The following is a 24,206-nucleotide window of genomic DNA, read 5'->3' on the forward strand; positions in this document are numbered from 1 at the left end:
TTACCAGGGAAGATGTTGAAGGCTAGGCAGTGGATATTGTCTACATGGAGTTTAGCAAGGCATTTGACAAGGTTCTGCAAAGGAGGTTGATCAGGAAGGTACAGTCGCTTGGCACTCAAGATGAGGCAGTAAACTGGATTAGATATTGGCTTTGTGGGAGAAGTCAGAGAATGATAGCAGGTGGTTGCTGAGTGGGGACCTGTGACTAGTGGAGTGCCATAGGATCAGTGCTGGGTCTATTGTTGTTTGTTATCTATATCAATGATCTAGATGATGTTAATATGGTTAATTGGATCAGCAAATTTGCAGATTACACCAAAATTGTGTGGGGGGGGGGGGTGCAGTGGACAGCAAAGAAGACTATCAGAGCTTGCAATGGGAAAAATGGGCTGAAAAATAGCTGATGGAATTTAATGCAGACAGGTGTGAGGTGTTGCCAGGGTAGGTTTTAGATAGTGAACAGTAGGGCACTGAGGAGTGCAGTAGAACAAAAGGTTCTAGGAGTACAGGTCCATAATTCATTGAAAGTGGTGGCACAGGTAGATAGGGTCTTAAAGAAAGCTGTTGGCACATTGGCCTTCATAAATCAAAGTATCGAATACAGTAGATGGGATGTTATGTTAAAGCTGCATAAAACATTGGTGAGGCCTAATTTGGAGTAACGTGTGCAGTTTTGCTCACCCGCCTACAAAAAAAGATGTAAATAAGGTTGAAAAAGTACAGAGAAAATTTACTAGGATCCTGCCAGGACTGAAGGACCTGAATTATAAGGGAAGATTGAATAGGTTAGAACTTCATTCCTTGGAACATAAAAGATTGAGGGGAGACTTGATAGAGGTATACAAAATTATGAGAGGTACAGATGGGTTAAATGCAAGCAGGCTTTCTCCACCGAAGTTGGGTGAGACTAGAGCTAGAGCTTAAGGGGAACGTGAGGGGGAACTTCTTCACTCAGAGGGTCGTGAGAGTGTGGAAGAAGCTGCCAGGGCAATTGGTGAATGCAAGCTCAATTTCAATGTTTAAGAGAAGTTTGGATAGGTACATGGATGGTAGGATTATGGAGGGCTATGGCCCAGGTGCAGGTCAATGGGACTAGGCAGCTTAAATGATTTGGCGTGGACTAAATGGGCTGACGGGCTTGTTCCTGTGCTGTACTTTTCTATGATTCTATGACATCCCAAATTTTGATTGTGAGTCTTGAGATTATGTTTGCTTGCTATTTAACTCTCCTTCTTGTTCCCACGCTGATCTTAACCTTCTCCATTGTAAACACATATTGGAAAACAATACTTCATATTCTATTTCAGTAGCTTACAATTTCAAAGTCAAATCTTTCAATTTCAGGTGACACACACCACTGATGTTCTACTCCACTCCCACACACATACTCACTTGTCTATAAGACCATAAGACATAGGAGCAGAATTAGGACATTTGTCCATTCTCATCAGGCAGAAGATACAAAAGCCTGTAAGAATCTACCACTAGGCTCACTAGGACTCCTGACCTCACACTAAGACCATAAGACATTGGAGCAGGATTAGGCTGTTCGGCCAATCAAGTCTTCTCCTCCATCCCATCATGGCTAATTTATTATCCCCATTCTCCCCATCAACCCCATTCTCCTGCCTTCACCCCGTAACCTTTGACACCTTGACTGATCAGGAACCTATCAACCTCCACTGTAAATATACACAATGAATTGGCCTCCACAACCCTCCATGGCAATGGATTCCACAGATTCACCACCCTCTGGCTAAGGAAATTTCTTCTTATCTCTGACCTAAATGGATGTCCCTGTATTCTGAGGCTACGCCCACTGATCCTAGACTCCCCCAATATAGGAAACATCCTTTCCAAATCCACTCTATCTAAGCCTTTCAATGTTCTATAGGTATCAATGAGATTCCCTCCCCCATTCTTCTTAACACTAGCCTTTCGGGAGTTTCTGGGCACCGTGACACCCAGATCCCTCTGTATATCAGAGCTCTACTACCTCTCACCATTTAGATAATACGCAGCCTGTTTCAGACTTCAGTTTGATCAACTTGACTAATGAACGAGGTTACAAGTGTAGATGTTTAGAAAATGCCATTATGGTGCTGAATGCAGAATGTGGAACTGCCTGCACATCCTACTGATGTCAGAGCCAGCAACATAATGCTAATTCCCTAACCCAGTGCAGAGGTGTCCAAAACCAGAGATCATAAAGATAAAATGGTCACTAAAAAACTTACTTATGAAGTCAGGAGAAAAGGACAATTCAGATTTTTATTTCCATTTTTTAAATTTTCACCATTAGCCTACATTGTTAATTCTTTCTCCTTCTTTGGATGCTACCTAAACTGCTGAGAATTTTCAGTTTTTTCTTTCCTAATTTCATTCTTTTTCACTTTTATCCTCAATTTCAGCAAAAGTTGTGGCTAATACTGGTTTGTTTTTCTCTCAGATCTCTATCCATTTAGAGTAATATCACATCCTGTTGATTTAAAGTACCAAACTCTTAATGTGACATTCCACATGACTGCCATAATTCAATAATTTAACATTGTAATCCCCCCTTTCATAATCCACTAATTATTTGGCCATTTAACCAATTCCCAGAGCCATTTACTAATCTCCTCATCACGCTGATGTTCCCGTATACTGTTACCACTGACGTTTTCCTAGAGGGAGCTTTTCTCTCTATCCGGGCTACTTTACAATAGCAAACTCATCTGGTTCATATTATAATTGGAAGTACATGAATTAAAACCACAGTTTCTATTTTATCAGGGCACTCCTGTCTTTCCCAATCGACTTACTTTCTTGTTCCACTTAAAATAATTCTTAACCTCCATTTTCCTTCCTTTGTCTGTTTATTTATACCAAGAGCAGCAATATTGTGAATCCCTAAATTACACGTAGCCTTTTTATCCAAACTCTTTAAATGCCACACCTTTCCACCCCACCTGTTTCAATTCCCAAACGAAATGTGTTCCAATGCTTAATCCTTCACCATTTATTACTTCGATTAACTCATATGTTCAGAAAGATTGATTAAACCACAGGATCATTTATAATTTGCCCTGTCTTTCCCAATTATTCCTTTCCTATGTCTTTAAAAGATTACTTTTTTAATTTCTCTTTTGATGGATAAAGTCCACACTTTGGGCCTCCTTACTACTGTTTTCTCATTCATATTGTTCCCTCTGATCAGTTCAATTGTAATTCCAATTGCAGCTATGAGATCCTAAAAGCCCTGAGAGACAGCAGTTTGCATTCCATCCCCAAGGATCTGAAAGCCGGTACAGAGGAAGATATCCGTTGTCTGTTCTAACCATATCTGTAATTGCTCTCAGAACTGCAGTGAAGGAGGGACAAGCTGGCTTTCGGATGTTTCTATGTGAGGGAAGCTGCTGGATGGATGTTCAGTGAATCACTTTGTACTTGCATGATAAGAAAAACTGCCCTGATGCTGCTGGAAAAAAAAAGTTATAAAAATCCCTGTTTCATTCCTGTCAACTTCTACACATCAGTCATGAAGTTAGACTCAACTACTTGGGCATAGTGGATGCCAATGCTACATCCTCCCAGTGATAGGATCTTAGTTAGAACAACATAACATTCAGTAGAGTAATTAACACAGTAGCAAGCACATTGACAGAAGCATGTAGAACAGGCAGATCATTCCATCAGTCCCAAAATAACACGGATGTGATGCCAATGTTACCAGAATGGGCTGTGACAGTCACTTAACAATCTGCACAGTGGTATTTGTTTCTCTTAGAGAATACAGAAGAATGGCAAGCATATATGAGACAAAAGTGGCTCTGTGTCTGGCAGGAAGGGAATGGAGATGATTGCATTTTGAGAGATGAGGAGAGACTGGTGCGGTCTGTGGGAGTAAAGAGACTGGCATGTTATATGGAAATTGAAGGAGAGAAAGGTCGCCACTGCTTTAGAGGTAGGGGTGAGGAAGGGCTGTCACCCTACCTGGGAGACTGAGGAGGAAAGAGACTGGTATTCTAGTTTGTGTGAGAGACAGACACTCTGCTTGAAGGATCAACCAGAAAGGAAGCAGCATTTTACTCGGTGGACCCATCTCCGGCCAACATCTATGGATCAGGCCCATAGGAATCCAACCAAGGAATTCACATGCATCTTCTCAACATCTGTTATCATCAGATCCCACAGCTGCCTCCACCAGCATCTCATTGACTTCCCCACACCCTCCCATTGACCTAGACCACCTCCAAACCCACAATTCAGGCAATTTCGCACTTCAATTCCTCACCCCAATGCTTTGATCTCCAGCCAATGTTCTTTTCTCAGGCACCAATCTCCATGTTCCACAACTTCCATGATTCTGACCTCCCTTCCCACCCCTGGTGCCAACCACTCCTCAGGCTCTGATGTCTAGCCTTCTGCCCCACTCCCTACCATTCTAAGCCAAAGGGGCCCTAATTAACTTCCTGTCTTCTCTTCCCAGCCAGTCACAGGATTGCTGTACTTCAGCTGAAGGAAAGTGTGAATTGTTACTACATTTTGCATGACATGATAAGTGTGCAAAGCAACTATCTTCTGTGTATTTTAACATTCTGTTTAGTTCAAAGTAATTTTATTCTTCAAAGTATGTATATGTAACCATATATTGCCTTGAGATGCATTTTCATGCGAACATTTACAGGGAAAAAAATTACAATAGAATTTATGAAAAACTATACAAAGACTGTCAGACAACCAATGTGGAAAAGAAGACAAACTGTGTAAATAAAAAAATACTAAGAATTTGAGTTGTAAATAATCCTTGAAATAGAATCAATTGGTCATAGAATCAGTTCAGAATCATGGTAATTGAAGTTATTCATGCCAGTTCAGGAGTCTGTTGGTTCCTGTTCCTGGTGGTGTAGGACTTAAGTCTTTTGTACCTTTGTCCCGATAGTAACGAGAAGAGGGCATAGACTGGATGCTGGGAGCTGTTGATGAGGGACCCTGCTTTACTGTGGTAGCACTCCACATAAATGTACTCAATGTTGGGTACAAAGCACATTCCAAAATACCTAAAAAATCAATGATAGTTAAGAAACAATATTTTAATGGAAATGATAGTGATCAATCTTTAGCATCAAAATAATCCAGCATACCTCTATCTAGACTCATAATTAGTTCTTCATTATCATATAAAAGCGATGTTACAAAACTAGAATGTATTTAGTCTCATAGAGAGATGGGTTAAAAGCTGAACAGTCACCTTTACATTCAGTTAGTTTCTAATAATGTTAACTACAAAAGACAAATACAGTAACATAATTAATCAGGAATAGCTGCATTTATAAATAATGTATCTATAATACATGGAACTATATCATCCAAGGGACTGCTGAGTCAAAGCAAACCACTCTCCATTTTTTCATTCATATTTAGTTTCTGTTGTCCAAACGATAATAATTTCAAGGCAAATAAAGAACTTCAGCCATTAAAAAGCTTTAGCAAAGAGTGAATTGCTTTAGAAATGATTCTTCATCTGTCAAGGTGTTGACATGCAAAATTATTATTGATTATTTATTGTGTGTCTAGAACAAAACTACATTGAAAGCAGAGATAAATTCTAATTTAGATACAGAACGTTCTTTGAAAATAATTTTATTTAAATATTGTTTAAACTTACAAATAGAGACAGCAAACAGAAGAACTTTGAAAATTTGATGAATGCAAAATAAAAATTAGCATATCAAGGAGAAAAAAATAGAAAGTTGGAAGAACTCAGTGAGTCAAACAGCATCGGTGGAAGCAAGAGCTGAAGTTGACATTTCAGGTCAAGACCCTGCAGCAGAACTGATGTGAAGAAGTATACAGTTTTAGTATACTTTGTAACATTTGCTACTTTTTTTAAACTTCCCTTGATCCACAGCTTTTTCTTGTAAATTCCTGCTTACAAGATTGTTTGTGATATCTTTTATTTTATGATTCATATTTGATAGACTACAACAATGCATGGCTCTTGAAAGTTAAAGTATTTCAAAGAAAGTGATGACTGAAATGAGATTTAGCCAATTTAACGCTTAAAATTGACAAGAAAGGTGAATTTTCTAATCTTTCCAATTCCCAAGTCAATAGGATAGAAATTAACAATGCAAATTTTTGAACAGAAAGATAATTAGCCACTAGTAGTCTTCCAACTTTTAGCCACTAAACCTCTGGGTATAATGTATATATGAACAGAATCCACTGGGCATGTGCAATGATGAACTAGTATGCAATACTTGTTTTCAATTAAGGCTGGGTACATAGCTTTAATACTTGTTTCTGTGAGTCCAAGAGAAGCTCCTCCTTTCTAACTTGAAAAACGTTCCCTTAAAGCAAAGCGTTTGTACAGTCTTAAGTATTTGCATAGAAAGCTTTCCTTCAAAGTTGAAGAAAATTGAAAAGATCAATTCACAAACAATTAATAGCAACACAATGTAAAAGGATGTAGTAGTTTAAAGAGACTTGTTAATAAGCACTTTATACATGACTAAGAATCATCAATAAACATATATATAATTTAGTTTTGCAACCATTTCATCATCAAAGATGGAGACGAATAAATGGAAATTGAAATATACTGTAATTTTATGCAGTATGTTGCTTTTTAATACTTATTTTAGTCAGTTTTAGAATAAACATCTTGACAGTAAACAATTCAGCTGAAAGAATAATATTTGATATGATCAGTAAATCATTCAGTTGGGTTTGATCTGACACACCTTTGTTTACTATTTGATCAATGATCTTACACTGGGTAAATGGCTTTGGCAAAGCCACGTTTATTAGAATGTATTGTATTTTCATCCCTAAAATCAGACATTTATTACTAATATCACAACAGCAAATCACTTGCATTGATACAACCCGCAGTTCATCACATGCTCAATTTAATTTAAGGAAATATTTCCCATGCTGTACATCTGGAATCTTTGAGTTGTTTTGATGAAGGCTTATACATTGCTTTGTTCATCTTGTTTGGTGTACTTGCCTCTAAATGGTGACAAGCTAACCACAGGTGAAGGAGGCAAATCCTACTTCAGTGAATACGAGATTAAAATGAGCACTGTTTCTTGGAGATTTCTTGAAGTATTTATCACAAATCCCCACCATTTAAAATGCTGTTCCTTCTCTCATTGATTCTCCAAGTAGACCACCAGTGTCTTCCCCCAACTGCTTTCTTATGACATTCAAGTCCTTTAACTCCACCCTAGCATTTGCCTTAGAGATGAAATTCATTTATTTTCAACTATCCCAATGGACACTTATAACACTACATGAAAACAAAAGAGATATGCTCATTTTAGACAGGTGGAATTATCTAAGAGACATGTTTATTTTCAAATCAAAGGTTGATAAGCTATCCCACCCTTGTTAACATGAAAACATGCTAAAATGGTGATTGCATTTGAGCTTTATACACAAAATGCTTTACCCAGTCTTTCTGCTTTCCATTTACCCAAGCTCAGCACTAGGGATGGATGCAGTGGCTGGATCATTTGTCTCTGATTCAATATGCTGTCTTAAAAAGTAAGTCTAAAGGTGAATAGCAGAGAGCACCCAGTTATAATTCTCCAATTCCTCCTGCATGGGATTGCTGGAATACCAAATTCAATGTTATGTTGTTCATGTTGCAGTATCCAGCCAACACATACTGCCTGTCTCTATGAGCCCTTGAACAGAATAGCTTACAGATACTGAAAGTCTCAATCAACACAGACACAGTGCTGGAAGTTCCAGTCAGGCAGCATCAATGGAGGGAATATATGTGTGTGTGCGTGCGTGGGTGCATGGGTGGGTGGGTGTGTGCGTGCGTGGGTGGGTGGGTGTGTGTGTGAGTGCGTGTGCATGTGTGTGTGTGTGTGTGTGTGTGTGTGTGTGTATGTGTGTGTGTGTTGAATGGATAACAGTGTGGCTGACCATACCTCTCACCTGAACCAGTTTAAAAACTAGATGCCAATAAATGGTCCAGAGATAGATGGCTGATGACATTTGGGAATAACAGGAATAAATTCTATAGGTGGAGCCTGGCTGCAGGAAACAACACTTCTGTGTGACTCTTGGACTACAAGAAGCAAAGAAAAAGAATGCCCAGAGTTGTTATACAGAACTCTTTATGTAGCCAATTTCCCTGCTTGGCACAGCATGTGGAGACAATTCTCCACCCAAATGCACTAAAAGATGACAGTCAGGCTCCTTCTGTGGCAACAGATCCAAATATTTCAACAGCTCCCACTTTGCATATATGGGCGTGCTTTTTCGTCATTATACGTTAACACAGAAACTCTGTTAACAGAGGCTGATACTCCTAAACTTTTTCATCCCCAGTCATCACCACTCCTACCACTGACTTCTGTTAATTTCACATTTCCCATTTCCCATCTTTTTCGGCAAGCTAATAGTAGTAACGAGTTGTCCACGTGAGCTCCTCCAACTTTCTGTTTTGCTTACAGACTTTCAGTAGGTACAATGCTTTTGAAATTTTCATTTATCTGAACTCATAGGAAAGTTCCAATATTTAAATAAATTTTTTTGGAGTTGTTCTGATTCTGATGATAGAATAATTTATCTCCTTGTACCAGGCCTTTACATTTCTACTAGTACTTTTGAGAAGTTTTTGAATGAGTGCTGAAAAGACCAAAGTTGAATTAAGTATTAGCGCAGGATTATAAACTGTGATGGTTCCTTAAGGTTGTTATAGCCGCGGGTGGTAGTGGGAACAAGCTCCCACTACCTATTAAATGCTCTCAATGGCAAGCACCTCAAATAGCCTCTGACAACCAAGTCCAGCTCCCAGCCTTCACGTGTGGCTTAGATACTGAGCCCGGTTGAACTATTTCTACTGACAGGAGAAGCGGCAAAGGTGGGTTACAGGTGCCTGAAATCCAGTTGCTTTGGGCAGATGGGGCTCGTCAGCTGTAGTTGGCAGCTCAACCAGGAGAAGAAAAACTCTGATCTCAAACCTCCGCTGCCTAGCGGCTATACCCACTCATGGGGAAGGCTTTGAGAGTAAACGCCAAGGGAAAAATCTGGAGCTGGAATCCCAAAAGCAGTCCTATATGGAGTTCAATGTTGACCGGCAACTGCTGCGAAGCTGCTGGTACCAAACTGTATCAGTCTCTGCCAATTCTTTGGGTTCATTAGATACATGGTGAGGGGGAGCTTGCTACACGGGCAACAGCTTGCTCTCCATATTGTACTGCTCGGGCTTGCATATCTAGACAGCTAGGACACAACATCCATGGTCAGCTCTGTCCGAGGGAGGCCTCAGACTCAGACTCAGATAAACTGTGATGCTTTTAAACTTTAGTCATGTATTATTGATTTATTTAGAGATGTAGTGCAGTGACAGGCCTTTCCAGCCCATAGCCCACACCACCCAATTACAGACATGAGGCAAACTAGCCCAGCAAACTGTACGTCCTTGGAATGTGTGAGGAAACCAGAGCACCCAGAGGAAACCTACATGGTCACAGGGAGCACGACAAACTCCTTACAGACAGTGGTGGAAACTGAACCCGGGTTTCTGGTGCTGTAGTAGTGCTGTGCTAACTGCTATGCTACCGTGCTGTCATGTTGCCCTGTTCTACGTTCAGTTTGCCTTGCCTTGCGCCCTTAACCCCTGGTGGAGTCGTTGGGGCGCCGTCATGACAGGCTTTTTACCAGTCTGTTCCATCTGTCGAGGTTGTGTGCCAGAGCCTGGGTCACCGCAAATGTTTTTCCTGTCCATTCTTTAATGTTGTCCATCCATCTTTCCCTCTGTCTACCTCTCCTTCTTCTCCCCTCCACAGTTCCTTGTAGAATGGTCTTTGCAAGGCCACTGGATCTTGTTACGTGGCTGTACCATCTCAGCTTTCTTTTCTTCACCATTGTGAGAAGGTCTTCATGGGTCCAATGTGGTGCTGGATGGTCTTGCGGACCTGATCGTTTGTGATGTGGTCCAAGTATGAGGTGCCCAAGATGTTGCGATAGCATCTCATTTCCAATGCCTGTATCTTCCTCTTTAGTTCTGCTGTGAGGGTCCATGTCTTGCAAGCATACAGCAAGATGGAGAATACCAAAGCACACAAGAGTCTGATCTTGTACTTCATGGTGATGTTGCTGTCCCTCCATATTGTCTTGAGTTTAGATAGTGCGGTCATTGTCTGTGCGGTTCTTGCCAGGACTTCTGGTCTTGATCCTTCATCACTGATGATTACCCCCAGCTATTTGAACTGCTGCACTGTCTCAAGTTTCTGACCATGGACTGAGATGTCTGTTGTGATGGCAGTGTTGGCATTTGCCATGAGCTTGGTTTTTTTGGCACTTATTTCCATTCCAAACTTTGTGGAGGCTCTGTCAAGGTGGCTGACCAGGTTGGCCAGTTCGTCCTCTTTTCCTGCAAGTCCATCAATGTCGTCAGCAAATCTTAGGTTTGTGGTGTTCCTCCCTCCGATCCTGACTGTGTCCACATGATCTTCAAGGGCAACACTCATGATCAGTTCCAGGAAGATGTTGAAGAGAGTGGGGGAGAGGAGAAAGCCCTGACAGACTCCTACAGAGGTATGGAACCACTCCCCAATGGTGCCCTGCACGAGTACATCACTGGTTGCTTTAGCGTAAAGCTGATGGACTGAATGAATCAGCTTCTGCCCCATGTTGAATTTCTTCATGGTGACCCATAAGACATCATGATGCCTTATATTCAATTGTTACACATCTATATTTAGTTGTCTCCACTGACATATACAGCAGCATAAGAAAACAGTTGTGATACCTTTTTTCAACCGAACAGGTTGTATAACAAAAGTCAATTTCTTCTGTCTACTGAGATATTTACACTGCATGTATGAAATACTGCCATTGGGTTAAATTGCAAAGAGAATTAAAATATTTGCCCAATAGCTATGCACAGGAAATAAGTTAACTTCTTTCAACATGTTGAAAACCCTGAAGATCTGTGTAAGATGTAACTCAGTTGATTGTATTCTTGATTGTGCATTCATAAACTCATCCTAGGATTTGTGCACTGAAACCTGATGGTAATTCTGAGGGAGTTCTTCATTCAGTTTAAATCACAGCTCCATCTGCACTCTCCAATGTACGTAAAAATTCCATGAAACTCTTTTAAGACTTTTAAGATAAAACTTTAACTGTACTATTTTATATTTACCCCGTTATCATAGAAAATTTATCATTTAATCAATGTTATTAAAATAATTTATCTGCTCATGACTATTATTTTAATGGGTTAGTATTGTGTGCAAATTAGCAACCATATTATTTACTTTACGCCAATGACTAAATTTCAGAAAATAATTAAGTGGCTGTAAAGTGCATTTGGGATATCCTATAGTGCTGAATATGATATCAAAATGCAAAGCTTTCATTTCTTTCCATTTCTGATCACATTTTTTGAATAATAGTAAGATAATAGAGTTTAACATGAAAACCGTGATGAAATGGCGGAGCAGACTTGATAGACCAATGGCCTAATTCTGCTCTATATCTTACGGATTTATGGAAAGTCACTTTTATATCTATATAACTGAAAGGTATTTGGTGGACATGAAAGATAATGCTTTTGAGTATTATTGTGCTGGCAGTGCAAGAGTGTTTCATGGAATTCCATCATGTATCGTATTTACTACAGGTAAATTTAATTAAGTCCCACTGGTCAGTGTAGTTAGCTGATAATCCACTCAATTCGGAATCCATCGAAATTTGAAACCACCACTGGGTGTCCTGGTGGTAAATGCATTACCCTGAGGAAATGCTAATGTCCTTATTGTACAGTGATCACGAATTGAAGTCTTAAATGACACATCACTGTCCAGCTCACTGCTACTTACAGTGGCTATTTTGCAGGCTGTAGATGTCTGAAGTCCATTGAAGCTTCCATACATGTTAATGGTTTCCTGTTCTTCAGTATAACTTTCTTCTCTTGAATGATGTCTTCTCTTAAGATGTTTAGTGTTTGGTTCATTCAGTTTTTCCAATGCCACACTACATTTCTCTGAGATGTCCCTTAAGATCTCATCCACATTATCACAGTCCTGGTTATCGAAATAGGTTCCCTCTACTCCATGCCTCTTAGCTGGAGAACTCGAGTGAAAGGTCTTAGATGTGGTGTCACTAGTATCCTGGCATCCTTGGTTCATAAGTTTCTGGTAAAAGATAAAAGTACCAATTCGCTCATTATTTCTCATTGATTAAATTAGGTATCTTGTTAACAATTGTTTCCAAAAAAATCCAAGGCCAGTTCAATCTTGATAGAAACTTGTCTTTAGACTACAATATTCAAAATTTGATTGGGTATAAAATTAAAACTCAACCCAACCTCCCAACCTATCTCAACCATCATTGTAAATGCAAACATAATTCACATACAATAAAATTAAACTAATTATCCTGACCTGAATAAAGTACTAAAGCCTTGCTTAGCCCAAATCAAACCAAACTGACATCATTTATATATTATAAATATATACAAAACCACCAGGATCGAACAAATATCTTTTATGTAGTTATACCATACTCCTCTCATAAAAAATGGGAATCATGGTGCAAACATTTATACTTACATCAAGAATTGAGGCCAGATGTTTTGCCTTACTGGCAAGTTCTTTCAGCTGGACATTTCTCTCCTTCAATGATAATATTTCATAGTGCTTTCTCTTTAAAGTGACTTGCAGCTGCAGTGGAGAACACCAATTAGTCTCAAAAACTGATGCTCTAAAGCTTGAGAATATGATGAGTCATGGTTTCTAAAAGGAGAAAACTGTAAGTATGCTCATGCCTCATTTCAATAATAATTCCTTTAGTCACATTTGCATGTTTTAATTCATAATTTTTATTACTTCTAATATTTATGTTCTTTCATTCCAAAGTCTTTGTAGAGCAGTGCCCACTGTATATTTTTATAGAGGATTCCAATTTCCAATAAATCAGTAAAAACACTTTGGTCTTCCATCTTCATCTGCTTCAAATACGTTTTCTCTTACAGATGCAAAGGGATTTGTCTTTATTTAAATACTTTTTCCTATTATCCCTTCCCAATCTCTGAGAAATAATTATCCAGTTTCTGACCATGGGAAATAGCCCTGATGAAGGGTCTTGGCCTGAAACGTCAACTGTTTACTCTTTTCCATAGATGCTGCCTGGCCTGCTGAATTCCTCCAGCATTTTGTGTGTGTTGCATAAATATATAGAAACAAATTTCTGCTCACTTGTTTTCAGAAAAAATACGGTTTTATTTCGTCAGAAACAAATGTTCCTACGTCTTCAAGATCATATTTCACTCAAGCATTTTCACTGGAAAGAAGAATCAATTACTCACAAAACCAGCTAGTCATGCTAAATATGTGAATCTATTATACACAGATATCCAGCAAGAACCAGCTGGTTTTGATGATAAACATATCCTTTATTTAACTCATTCCTTCTTCAGATCTGTATATGACTCTCATTTCCTGCCATCACGATTTGCCCTGGAGAAGAAGATGATGCACTTTTACCTTAAACCACCCCTATCCAGATTGCTAAAAAAATATAATTAAAATGCTCAAATCAATGGGAGAAGAAACAGTTTCCACAAATTAACTATTTTTCCCATAATCTGTGAATCTGAGTTTTCTATTGTGTAGTCTGTAATTATTATGAATAAACCTGTCAATTCAGGGAAAATATTTTCAAGTATATTTCTTACGTGTTCATTTTCCTCAAGAGCGTCTCCCAGAGCTTTCTGATTTTCTTCTGCTACATCCCTCCAGAACTGCTCAGGTGGTTGCGGATGATCCGCCTGCAGGTTGATCTCAATCAGAGGGTCGTGCGCGCCCGGCATTGAAGATGAAATGCAAGCGTCAAGCTGAGACACATAGTCAGAAAGCGGCAGGTCTGTGTCCGTCATGGGCATAGGCTGCATCAAAGCGGTCGGGTCTGTAGAAAAAAGGATGAACAACTCTAGCGCCTGGGATTTTGGATTAACGAAATGAAACACTGAGTATAAAACAAAGATCTTACATTGCACCTGATAACGTTGCTGGTTGACCTTAATGTGTCCATTACAAAGCAGGGGCCTTCAAAATGGAGAATTCAGAAAAGACTTCAGTACTGAAGAAATCAGTTATTTGGGTTGACAAAAGAAGATTTTAGGAGCAAAATCTATGGAATAAGTTATAGAAAAGTTCAAGCAGAGTAGAAGATGCAGAGAAACAGTTCCCACTGACAGGCCGTTCAGTGTCCAGAAAACATAACTTGAAAGTGACAGGAAAGAAGTCAGCAGAATTTTGCAAATGGGCCACTTGCTGTGATTTAAGATAGATTTTAGTTTCATGATAGACGTGGAAGCAGATTCAACAATAAATTTCAAAATTCTAACTAAAACGCGCCCTATAAAAGGAAGCATGGGCCATGGGAAAGGGCAGGAGAGCTGAACAAATGAACCAGCGTGGTCAGGGTGGGTCGGATAGCCTCTTCTGGTGCCGGATGTTTCTATGAAATTACAGTTTGGGTTTTCTGCTTCCATCGCTTCCTATGTATGCTGCCAGGATCATTAGGGAATTCATTGTTTCAAGGGTTGAACTAGAGGAGTATTCTGCAAGAGAAAAAACAGCTGTTTTGAAAATACTGAACAATCTCCACCCTCTGGGAAAAAGATCTGCGTCGGGGTATGTATAAAGGCATTCAGTTCGCTGACCGTTGTTGAACGAGGACGTTCAGCGGTGCTGCGGTACGATTTAGCCGAACCTGAAGGAAGACCTGTCCTTTGGAGCTGCAGCTACACGTGACACCTCATCATTAGCCGCCCTTCACTGTCAACAGTGTCTCTATAAACAACCCCGGCCCAAAATCAATAAAATAGCCCCATAAGCTAAACATAATAACGATTTTCGTTTCCGATCGATGCCGATTTCACACGTTTCTAACAATTGGTTGCTTCCGAGAAAGGTAAATAAACGCTTTATGTGTAAAAGTCTGATGAGTTGCCTTTTGTGATTCCGAAGCGTTTTATGTATATAGACCGAGTCTGCAGAGTCAGACAAGAACAGCCAAGAATCTAAACTCGTTTTGCAATGTTTTCAGAAATAACCCCTCTAAACGACATTTATCTGCTAATTGTTCTAGGTGATAAATGGAAGGCCTCAGAGTTAATGGACCAGCAAAGTCAGGATCCCCTGTTAAAGTGCTCATTGTTTTTATCTTTCACTGGTGTATTCCTGTGTTTCCAATAGCAACGATTGATGAGGGCTTGGGAACAGCATTAATATGTAATCAGAAATCCTCTAAAACTGCCTGTCCTTTCTGAAGGTTTCAAAAGGACACGGTGGATCGAAATGCACTCACCGCACATGATGTCAACATCTTTGAAATCCTGCAGGTCAAACTCCGATGATTCTTGTAACGGGAGGTTCTATACGAAATAAATAATAATCCGTTAAGAAACATCATCCCCAAATGCTGTTTGCAATAAATCCTCTAGTGTGCCGTTACACAGAAATGTTAAGGTCTTTAATGTGTTGTAGGGCATTTCCGCAACATTAATTTTGCAGTTCCAACTCAGTCTCCATCACCCGCCGCCCCCAGTCACCTCTCCCGTCTATGTTTTGCCCCCTTATTTTAACCCACTATCAATTGTTTGGTTCTAAGTCCGATTCTCTGGAATTCTCCGATTTCCAAAATAGATTCTAATATCATCTACTTTCTTATTAATGCTGGATTCCCAAACTGCAGGGTATGGTTGTGTGTGAATTTTACATGAGTGCACGCCTATCATACACGTACACGAAGACTATTTAAAGAAATGTAAACGAACTATACCTGGAATTCAAATCCCCATTGAGGAAACGGCATGTGACAGGTTTGGAGTGCCATTGGAAGAACTTCCGATTTTCTCTTGTTTGCTCGAAAATACCTTTTCCTATTCAGTTGCGCTAGCCCGGCACAAACTACCCGTTCCGTATAGTCAAGTAAATGCAATTGCAATCAGCCTGAACAACTGAAAATAGTGATTACGCATTCAGCAGAGATTAAACCAGGAATAATCCAAGAGGGCGATGCAAATCCGAAAATAAAAATCACCACGGAAGAGATCAGTTCCTGGTGATACGGCCTGCTCTCGGGTCGAGTTCGTCTAAATTGCATCTATCTTGGACGCTCTTGATGTTGATCTGTGATCTGGGGTAGTGCACTGGCTCCGTGTCGAAGGCGTTTGGGTGACACGCGTTTCGCGAACAGCCACTCGACCCGAGACTGCTACTCTAGAAAGCCAGCCCACTTCCTTTCAATAGGGCAGCCACACGAGCACCTGGATACCTCCACGCTACAAAGCATTCAAAGACTAACTCAGTTTCAGGGGCTCGACACTGACTCTCGGCAGCGTTCCTGCCACACCCGCCGTCCGTGTGTGGCCAAGGTTACCTAACGCAAACTTTCCAAACAAGGAAGCGACCATTGTGAATATGGGCCGCGCTGAATAAGTGGGCTGTTAAGATCGAATATAACGAATTTAATCACTTTCCGCCCACATTGGAAATGCCGAACACAAACTTTCCAACATCCCAATACGTATGAGAGACTTATCTATTTCCACAGGTAATTCCGTCGATCTTAATCAAAATTTCCGCTCCTCCGGACTCCGTGTCAGCTTCTGGCATATTATTAAGAACCTTCCCTGCTTTTTATTCTTTGTAAGGAAAGAAGCTCTGTTGGTTCATTGGCGTTTCTTGCCCATTCTGATTACCTTTCAGAAAGTGAGCGTCGCTTTCTCTCTCTAAGGTACTCTTCAGAAGCCCTAACGCTGACCATGCTGTGGTTTGTCTGTTGAAGACGAAGCTACAGATGTTACACAAAGACTGTCGGTCTGCCGGGACGGAGGGAGACTGGCAGAACAACTCGGGCGTGATGGCCATCCCGTTCTCCTGTGTTTTTTGTCGCTTTGCCAGTTGGGTGCGGCGTAGTCTGCTGAGCGAAGCGGCTGAAGGAAGCGCTTCAGTTTCCGCGCACTTGTCGTTGTAGTTTTCGGCGCGCTTGGAGTCACAGAGCACTGCGGCACAGAAACAGGCTCTTCGGCCCATCTGGTCCGTGCCGAACTGTTGCTCTGCCGAGTCCTATCGACCCGCACCTCTCCCATCCACGTAGTTTTCCAGACTTTTCCCACACGCTCACCACGCTTTGAGTGAAGAAGTTCTTCCTCAGGTTCCCTTTTAATATTTCAGCTTTCACCCTTCACGAGTACGTGTGCTTGCAACACTGTGTGTCCGACAGAGTGGTCAGCAGCACTGGGGCTCCACAGGGAACTGTCTTGTCTCCCTTTCTCTTCACCATTTACACCTCGGACTTCAACTACTGCACAGAGTCTTGTCATCTTCAGAAGTTTTCGGATGACTCTGCCATAGTTGGATACATCAGCAAGGGAGATGAGGCTGAGTACAGGGCTACGGTAGGAAACTGTGTCACATGGTGTGAGCAGAATTATCTGCAGCTTAATGTGAAAAAGACTAAGGAGCTGGTGATAGACCTGAGGAGAGCTAAGGTACCGGTGACCCCTGTTTCCATCCAGGGGGTCAGTGTGGACATGGTGGAGGATTACAAATACCTGGGGATATGAATTGACAATAAACTGGACTGGTCAAAGAACACTGAGGCTGTCTACAAGAAGGGTCAGAGCCATCTCTATTTCCTGAGGAGACTGAGGTCCTTTAACATCTGTCGGACGATACTGAGGATGTTCTACGAGTCTGTGGTGGCCAGTGTTATCATATTTGCTGTTGTGTGCTGGGACAGCAGGCTGAGGGTAGCAGACACCAACAGAATCAACAAACTCATTCGTAAGGCCAGTGATGTTGTGGGGATGGAACTGGACTCTCTGACGGTGGTGTCTGAAAAGAGGATGCTGTCTAAGTTGCATGCCATCTTGGACAATGTCTCCCATCCACTACATAATGTACTGGTTGGGCACAGGAGTACATTCAGCCAGAGACTCATTCCTCTGAGATGCAGCACAGGGCGTCATAGGAAGTCATTCCTGACAACTCCTCCCTTGGAGGGTCAGACACCCTGAGCCAATAGGCTGGTCCTGAACTTATTTAATAATTTACTGGCATAATTTACATATTACTATTTAACTATTTATGGTTCTATTACTATTTATTATTTATGGTGCAACTGTAATGAAAACCAGTTTCCCCCGGGATCAATAAAATATGACTATGACTAATATTTCAGCTTTCACCCTTAACCTACTTTTAATCTCGCACAACTTTGGTGGGAAAAAGAACATGCTTGCGTTAACCCAGTCTATACTCCTCAGAATTTTGTAGGCCTCTTTCAAATCTCCCCTCATCCTCCTACAGAACGGGGAATGAAGACTGTGGCCTACGGTCCAACCTCCAGTGCGCGCGAGCTGAAGGAAGCGGCTTAGCAGACTGTGCCGCATCCACAAGACAAAGCGACAAACACCGCAGGTGACCTGGACCAGATGGACTACATCCCAGAGTCCTGAGAGAGGATGCTGAAGAGATAATGGGTGCATTGGTTATAATCTTTCAAGAATCACTTAACTCTTGCATAGTCACAGAGGACTGGAAGATTGCAAATGTCACTCCACTCTTTAAGAAGGGAGGAAAGTAAACGAAAGGAAATTATAGGCCAGTTAGCCTAAACTCAGTGGTTGGGAAAGTATTTGAGTCTATTACTAAGGATGAGGTTTAGGAGTACTTGGAGACCAATGATAAAATAAGTCAAAGTCAGCATGGTTTCTGTAAAGGGAAATCTTGCCTGACAAATTTATTAGAGTCCATCGAGGAAATAGCAAGTGGGGTGGACAAAGGAGAGGCAGTGGACATAATTTACTTAGATTTTCAGAAGGCATTTGATAAGGTGCCACATATGAAGCTGCTTAACAAGATAAAATCCTATGGCGTTACAGGAAAGGTACTGGCATGGATAGAGGAATGACTGACAGGCAGGAGGTAATGAGTGGGAATAAAGGGGGCCTTTTCTGGATGGCTGCCAGTGACTAGTAGTGTTCCTCAGGGGTCAGTATTGGGACCACTGCTTTTCACATTGTTTGTCGGTGATATAGGTAATGGAATTGGTGGCTTTGTGGCAAAGCTTGTGGATGGTACAAAGATAGGTGCAGGGTAAGTCGTGCTGAAGAAGCAATGTGATTGTAGCGGGACTGATACAAATTGGAAGAGTGGCAGATAGACTATGGTGTTGGGAAATGTATGATAATGCTTTTTGGTAAAAGGATCAATAATGCAGATTATTTTCTAAACGGGGAGAAAATTCAAACATCAAAGGTGCATAGGGACTTAGGAGTCTATGTGCAAGACTCCCAGTAGGTTAATTTACAGGTTGAGTCTGTTGTAAAGAAGGCAAATGCAATGTTGGCATTTATTTCAAGGGGAATAGAATATAAAAACAAAGTGATAATACTGAGGCTTTATAAGACAATATCCAGGCTGCATTTGGAGTATTGTCAACAGAATTGACAACATATTTCAGAAAGGATGTGTTATCATTGGACAGAGTCCAGCGCAGGTTCGTGAGGATGATTCCAGGAATGAAGGGGTTAATATATGAGGAGCGTTTGGCAGCTTTGGGCCTGTATTCACTGGAATTTAGAAGAAAGTTAGGGGATCTCATTGAAACCTACTGAAAGTTGAAAGGACTAGATAGGGTGGATTAGAGAGGATGTTTTCTGTGGTGGGGGTATCCAGAACTGGAGGGTACATCCTCAAAATTGAGGTTGGGAGGATTTTTTTTAGACAGTGAGCGGCAAATCTGTGGAATGCTCTGCCACAGTCTGTGGTGGAGGCCAAGTCCGTGCGTATATTTAAAGCGAAAGATGATGGTTACCTGATTGGTCAAGACATCAAAGGATACGGTGAGAAGGCAGGTGTATGGGTTTGAGTGGGATCTGGGATCAGCCACGGTGGAATGGCGGAGCAGACTCGATGTGCTCAATGGCCTAATTCTGCTCCCATGTCTTTTGGCCTAACTTGTTCAACTTTTCCCTATTACTTAGATCCTCAAGTCTCAGCCACATCCTTGTAAATTTTCTCTGTACATGTTTAATGCACTCTGTTGTGAAAAAAGTGAGAGACAATGCTGTGGTGGGACTGATATAAATTCACCAATTCACTTCCAATCAAGACTTGGGTTAATATTTTCACTTTTCATTTTATAAAATGCAGTTCCTATTTTCTGTCCACTGCCTTTGATGGATCCAATACATTTTACCTTCTCCATACAGTCACATTGTGTCCTACACTGCAGCTGATGATCCGTTCTATGAACTCAAGCTATTTTTCCCCTTCCTGTTGATCCACAATTGATTCCTGTGATAAGACCATTCCATGCAGGGGTAAAGATAAGAGTGTCTGTATTATTAGCATTAACAGGAGCCATCAGCTTCACTCAGCTTATGAAATGACCCATGTGGTCTGAAACTGAACCGTCCAGTCATAAAAAAAACATGTATTTCAAACCTGTTTTGGCACTGATATATGATTTGAGACAGACTGCAATAGTGCATCACAAACATAAAACATAGAATAGTAGCACATAGGAATAGGTCCTTCAGCCCATGATGTCTGTGACAAACATGACGCCAAATTAAACTAAACCTACCGTCCTGCATACGACCTACGCCCCTCCATTCCCGGCATGCTCATGTGACTGAGTAAGTGCTTCTAAAACGCCACTATCATGTCTGCTTCCACCATCACCCCTGGCAACATGATCCAGGCACCAACCACCCTTTGTATAAAAAAAACTTGCCTTGTACATCTCCTTTAAACTTGCCCCCCCTCAGCTTAAGTACATAACCTTTGGGAAAAAGACTAGCTAGCTACCCTATCTATGCTTCTCATAATTTCATAAACTCTATCAGGTCTGCCTTCAGCCTCCAGTGTTCGAGAAAACAATGTAAATTGGTCCAAACTCTGCTAACACTCTCCAATCCAGGCAGCATTCCTGGAGAACTTCTTTAGCACCCTCTCCAAAGATTCCACTTTCTTCCCCTAATGTGGTGCACAGAACTGCACACAATACTTGAAATGCTGCCTAGTCAAAGTTTTAACTGGATGTATCATGATGGCTGACTCTTATACTCAATGCCACAACTGATGAAGACAAGCACGCCTTGCACCTTCTTTACCACCTGGTCCCTTTGTGTTTCCGCTATCAGAAATCCATAGGTTTCAAACTCAGGATCCCTCTACATATCAGTACTGCTCTGGGGCCTGCCACTTACTACTATATTTTCACAATATATTTGACCTCCTAAAACATATCACCTCACACTTGTCCATATCTATGGCAGATATATGTTCTGTTGTAGCATTTGAAAATCTTCTTCATTATCTATTTTTTGTGTCATCCCCAAATTTACTAATCATTCCATCTATATTTTTGTCCAAGTCATAAGAGCACAACTGACATTAATAAGCCTAGACATTATGGAAGGACCAATGAGGCCAGATTCCACAATGATCCAACGGTGTTGACCATTGAGAGATTCAGCACGTTAACGGGTCCTTCTGGCTCAATGAGACCACGCCAGCCAATTACACAAATGTGACCAATTAACCAATAGCTCGTACATCTTTAGAATGTGGGAGAAAACCAGAGCGAAAAGGCAGTGTCCCATCACTAAGAACCATCCCCATCTGAGACATGCTCTCTACTTGTCGCTGCATCGAGTTGGTGCTACAGGACCCTGATGACTACACACAGTGACTCTTTTCCTTCCCCACCATCAGATTTCTGAACTGTCCATGAACCCAAAAACAGGATGAGATCCATGTGGTCAAAGGGATAACGCACAAAGTGTCCGGAATCAAACCTGGATCGCTGGTGCTGTATTAGCATTATGCTAAGCACTGTCCTAATGCGCTGCCCCAGAAAGGAGTGATTTTAATATACAGCACCAGCATCATAATAGTACCAAAAATGTTAAAATAAACCACATACCAACAGTTGTTCAAGGGTGACAAAATAATAAATAAATATGTATTTACATTTATGTATTTAAATAAATAAATATTTATTCACATTAACTCGTATAATTTAATCCAATGTGTCCCAATAATCACTGAAATTCATGTGCCATTTGCTAAGGCACATTAACAACTTGCTCCTGATTATCTCAATTATTTTCTGCAGTATTTGCTACATAACTTACAATTGAAAATTAGAGTCAAATTTATTAAAGTTCATCTGCAATGTGACTTTTCTATTGCCAGATCAATGAACAATAGCGGTCACATACTGTAAATGAAGTTGATAGCAATAAATTTGTTTTAATTGAAAATAGTCATGAATACTTCATGACGTAGCTTTGCATTCCTTGAAAAGTTTGATTAATTTTTATATTTCAACTGGTGTTTTTTTATTTATTGAGATACAGTGCAGAATAGGCCCTTCCAGCCCTTTGAGCCGCGCCAGCCGGCAAACCCCCGATTTAATCTGAGTCTAATCACAGGACACTTTACAATGACCAATTAAACTACCAACCAATACATCTTCAGACCGTGGGAGAAAACCAGAGCACCCGGGCAAAGCCCACGTGGTCACGGGGAGAACATATAAACTCCTTACAGGCAGTGGCGGGAATTAAACCCTGGTCACCCGTATTGTAAATCATTGCACTAGCCGCTATGCTATGGTGTCTGTTTATGTTATCACATTGCTTTAACTGAGTTACAAATAGTAATTTACTGCAAGCTACCATACACTCCAAAGGTCCCCAGTAAGTAAGTTAGGGACAACCCGTGCAATGTGTCTTTTGTTTTAGCAATTAGTTCTAATAAATTTTGTTTGCTGAAGGCATTGTGGGATTTTCCTCAATGCAGCAGTGATGAAAGAGCATGTCAAATTAAAAATCTTCCTTCAGCAAGCACAAGTACCTAATTACTTACTGCATGTTATGCCACTGGCGTTTAGGGCAGCAATGGAGGGTCTCTATCTCTGGTTGTGTTCGGAGCTTCTTTCATTGTGTCAGTAGCTTTATTTGTCTTAAATAGCTTTCCTTACTAGTTTTGTTCCTAATAATGAAAGTTTTAAAAACTATTCACCTAAAGTGAAAGCATCTCAAATGCTAAGTATCTGAAATACAACCAGAACATGGTAGAACTGCACAGCAGATTGATGTGCAAACATTAATCTTCTCCTTATGAATGCTGTTGCATAGTTTTAGTAATTATTGGTAGTTAATAAACTGGGAACAAATTGACACAAAGCCAGCCGGTGGTGTAGTGGCATCTGCACCAGACCTCGAGGCGAGTGAGCCCAGGTCAAATCCGGCCGGCTTCTTACATACTTTCCATCTTTGCTGGGTGGTGCATCGAGCTAGCAACTCAGCCTCATAAAAAACAGACAAAAGCTAAAGAAATGGCAGAGGTTGCCATCCAATGCGCCACAAGGCGCAGAAAGCAACATCACCCACAAAATTGACACACATAATGAAACAACAAAAAAAAACGAGAATTGTCATGATGAATATTGTACCTATTAGATCATAATGATCACACTAGCTTTTTTTTTCTCAATTAGTGGTTTCTGAGGTATCAAGGTTTAAAACAATGGAAATATTTTTGCATACAGTGGCCAAAAAAATCACATTCTTTTGCCAAATAATGTTCCTATTTTTATTGTTCACTGTGCTCCAAATGGATATCCTCATGATAACTATGATAAACAGAGTACCTCCACAGATTGAAGCTGCAACATTTTATACAGTTTATACCATATTAACAATAATATTTCACAAGCAAAGTAGAACCTTGAGGCTTCCTTGAGTTAAGATAGGGGTGCTACACCTGTGAGAGGTGCAATATTCCAACATGAACCCATATGAAATAAGAACAGAATTAGGCTATTCGGCCCATCAAGTCTGCTCCACCATTTGATCAAGGCTGATTTATTATCCTTATTAATCCCATTCTCCTGCCTTCCCTCTGTAACTTTTAACACTGTTACTAATCAACAGCCTATCAACCTCTGCTTTAAATATACCCAAAAACTTGGCCTTTACAGCTGTTTGTGGCAATGAATTTCACAGATTTCCATGTTGACATGGTTTCTCTCTCCACAGATGTTTACTGACAAAATATCCGGAACCTTTCTACTGTTTTGCTACCTTTACCACAAAGCTACCCCTGCTTGGAGTTTATAAGAGAACAGGTGAGAAACAGAATACTGAATGTTGGCAA

At 40.7% G+C, this 24,206-nt stretch overlaps 1 protein-coding gene across 2 annotated transcripts; it reads right to left on the minus strand.

Moving 5' to 3' along the window:
- Window positions 1-4,966: 4,966 nt before the first annotated feature.
- On the minus strand, window positions 4,967-16,509 carry mcidas (multiciliate differentiation and DNA synthesis associated cell cycle protein). Of its 2 annotated transcripts, XM_072251799.1 has the most exons (6): window positions 15,805-16,509; window positions 15,331-15,397; window positions 13,694-13,923; window positions 12,570-12,680; window positions 11,838-12,152; window positions 4,967-5,042 (listed from the first exon to the last, which is right to left on the minus strand). In XM_072251799.1, the coding sequence occupies exons 1-6, from the start codon at window positions 15,856-15,858 to the stop codon at window positions 5,010-5,012; spliced, it is 810 nt and encodes a 269-aa protein (XP_072107900.1). In that variant the 5' UTR covers window positions 15,859-16,509; the 3' UTR covers window positions 4,967-5,009. The 2 variants fall into 2 exon arrangements, with proteins under 2 accessions (XP_072107900.1, XP_072107899.1); XM_072251798.1 differs by lacking the exon at window positions 4,967-5,042 and having other exon boundaries at window positions 11,556-12,152.
- Window positions 16,510-24,206: the final 7,697 nt, after the last annotated feature.

Source organism: Mobula birostris, chromosome 3, assembly GCF_030028105.1.
Source record: "Mobula birostris isolate sMobBir1 chromosome 3, sMobBir1.hap1, whole genome shotgun sequence".
NCBI classification, from domain to species: Eukaryota; Metazoa; Chordata; class Chondrichthyes; order Myliobatiformes; family Myliobatidae; genus Mobula; species Mobula birostris.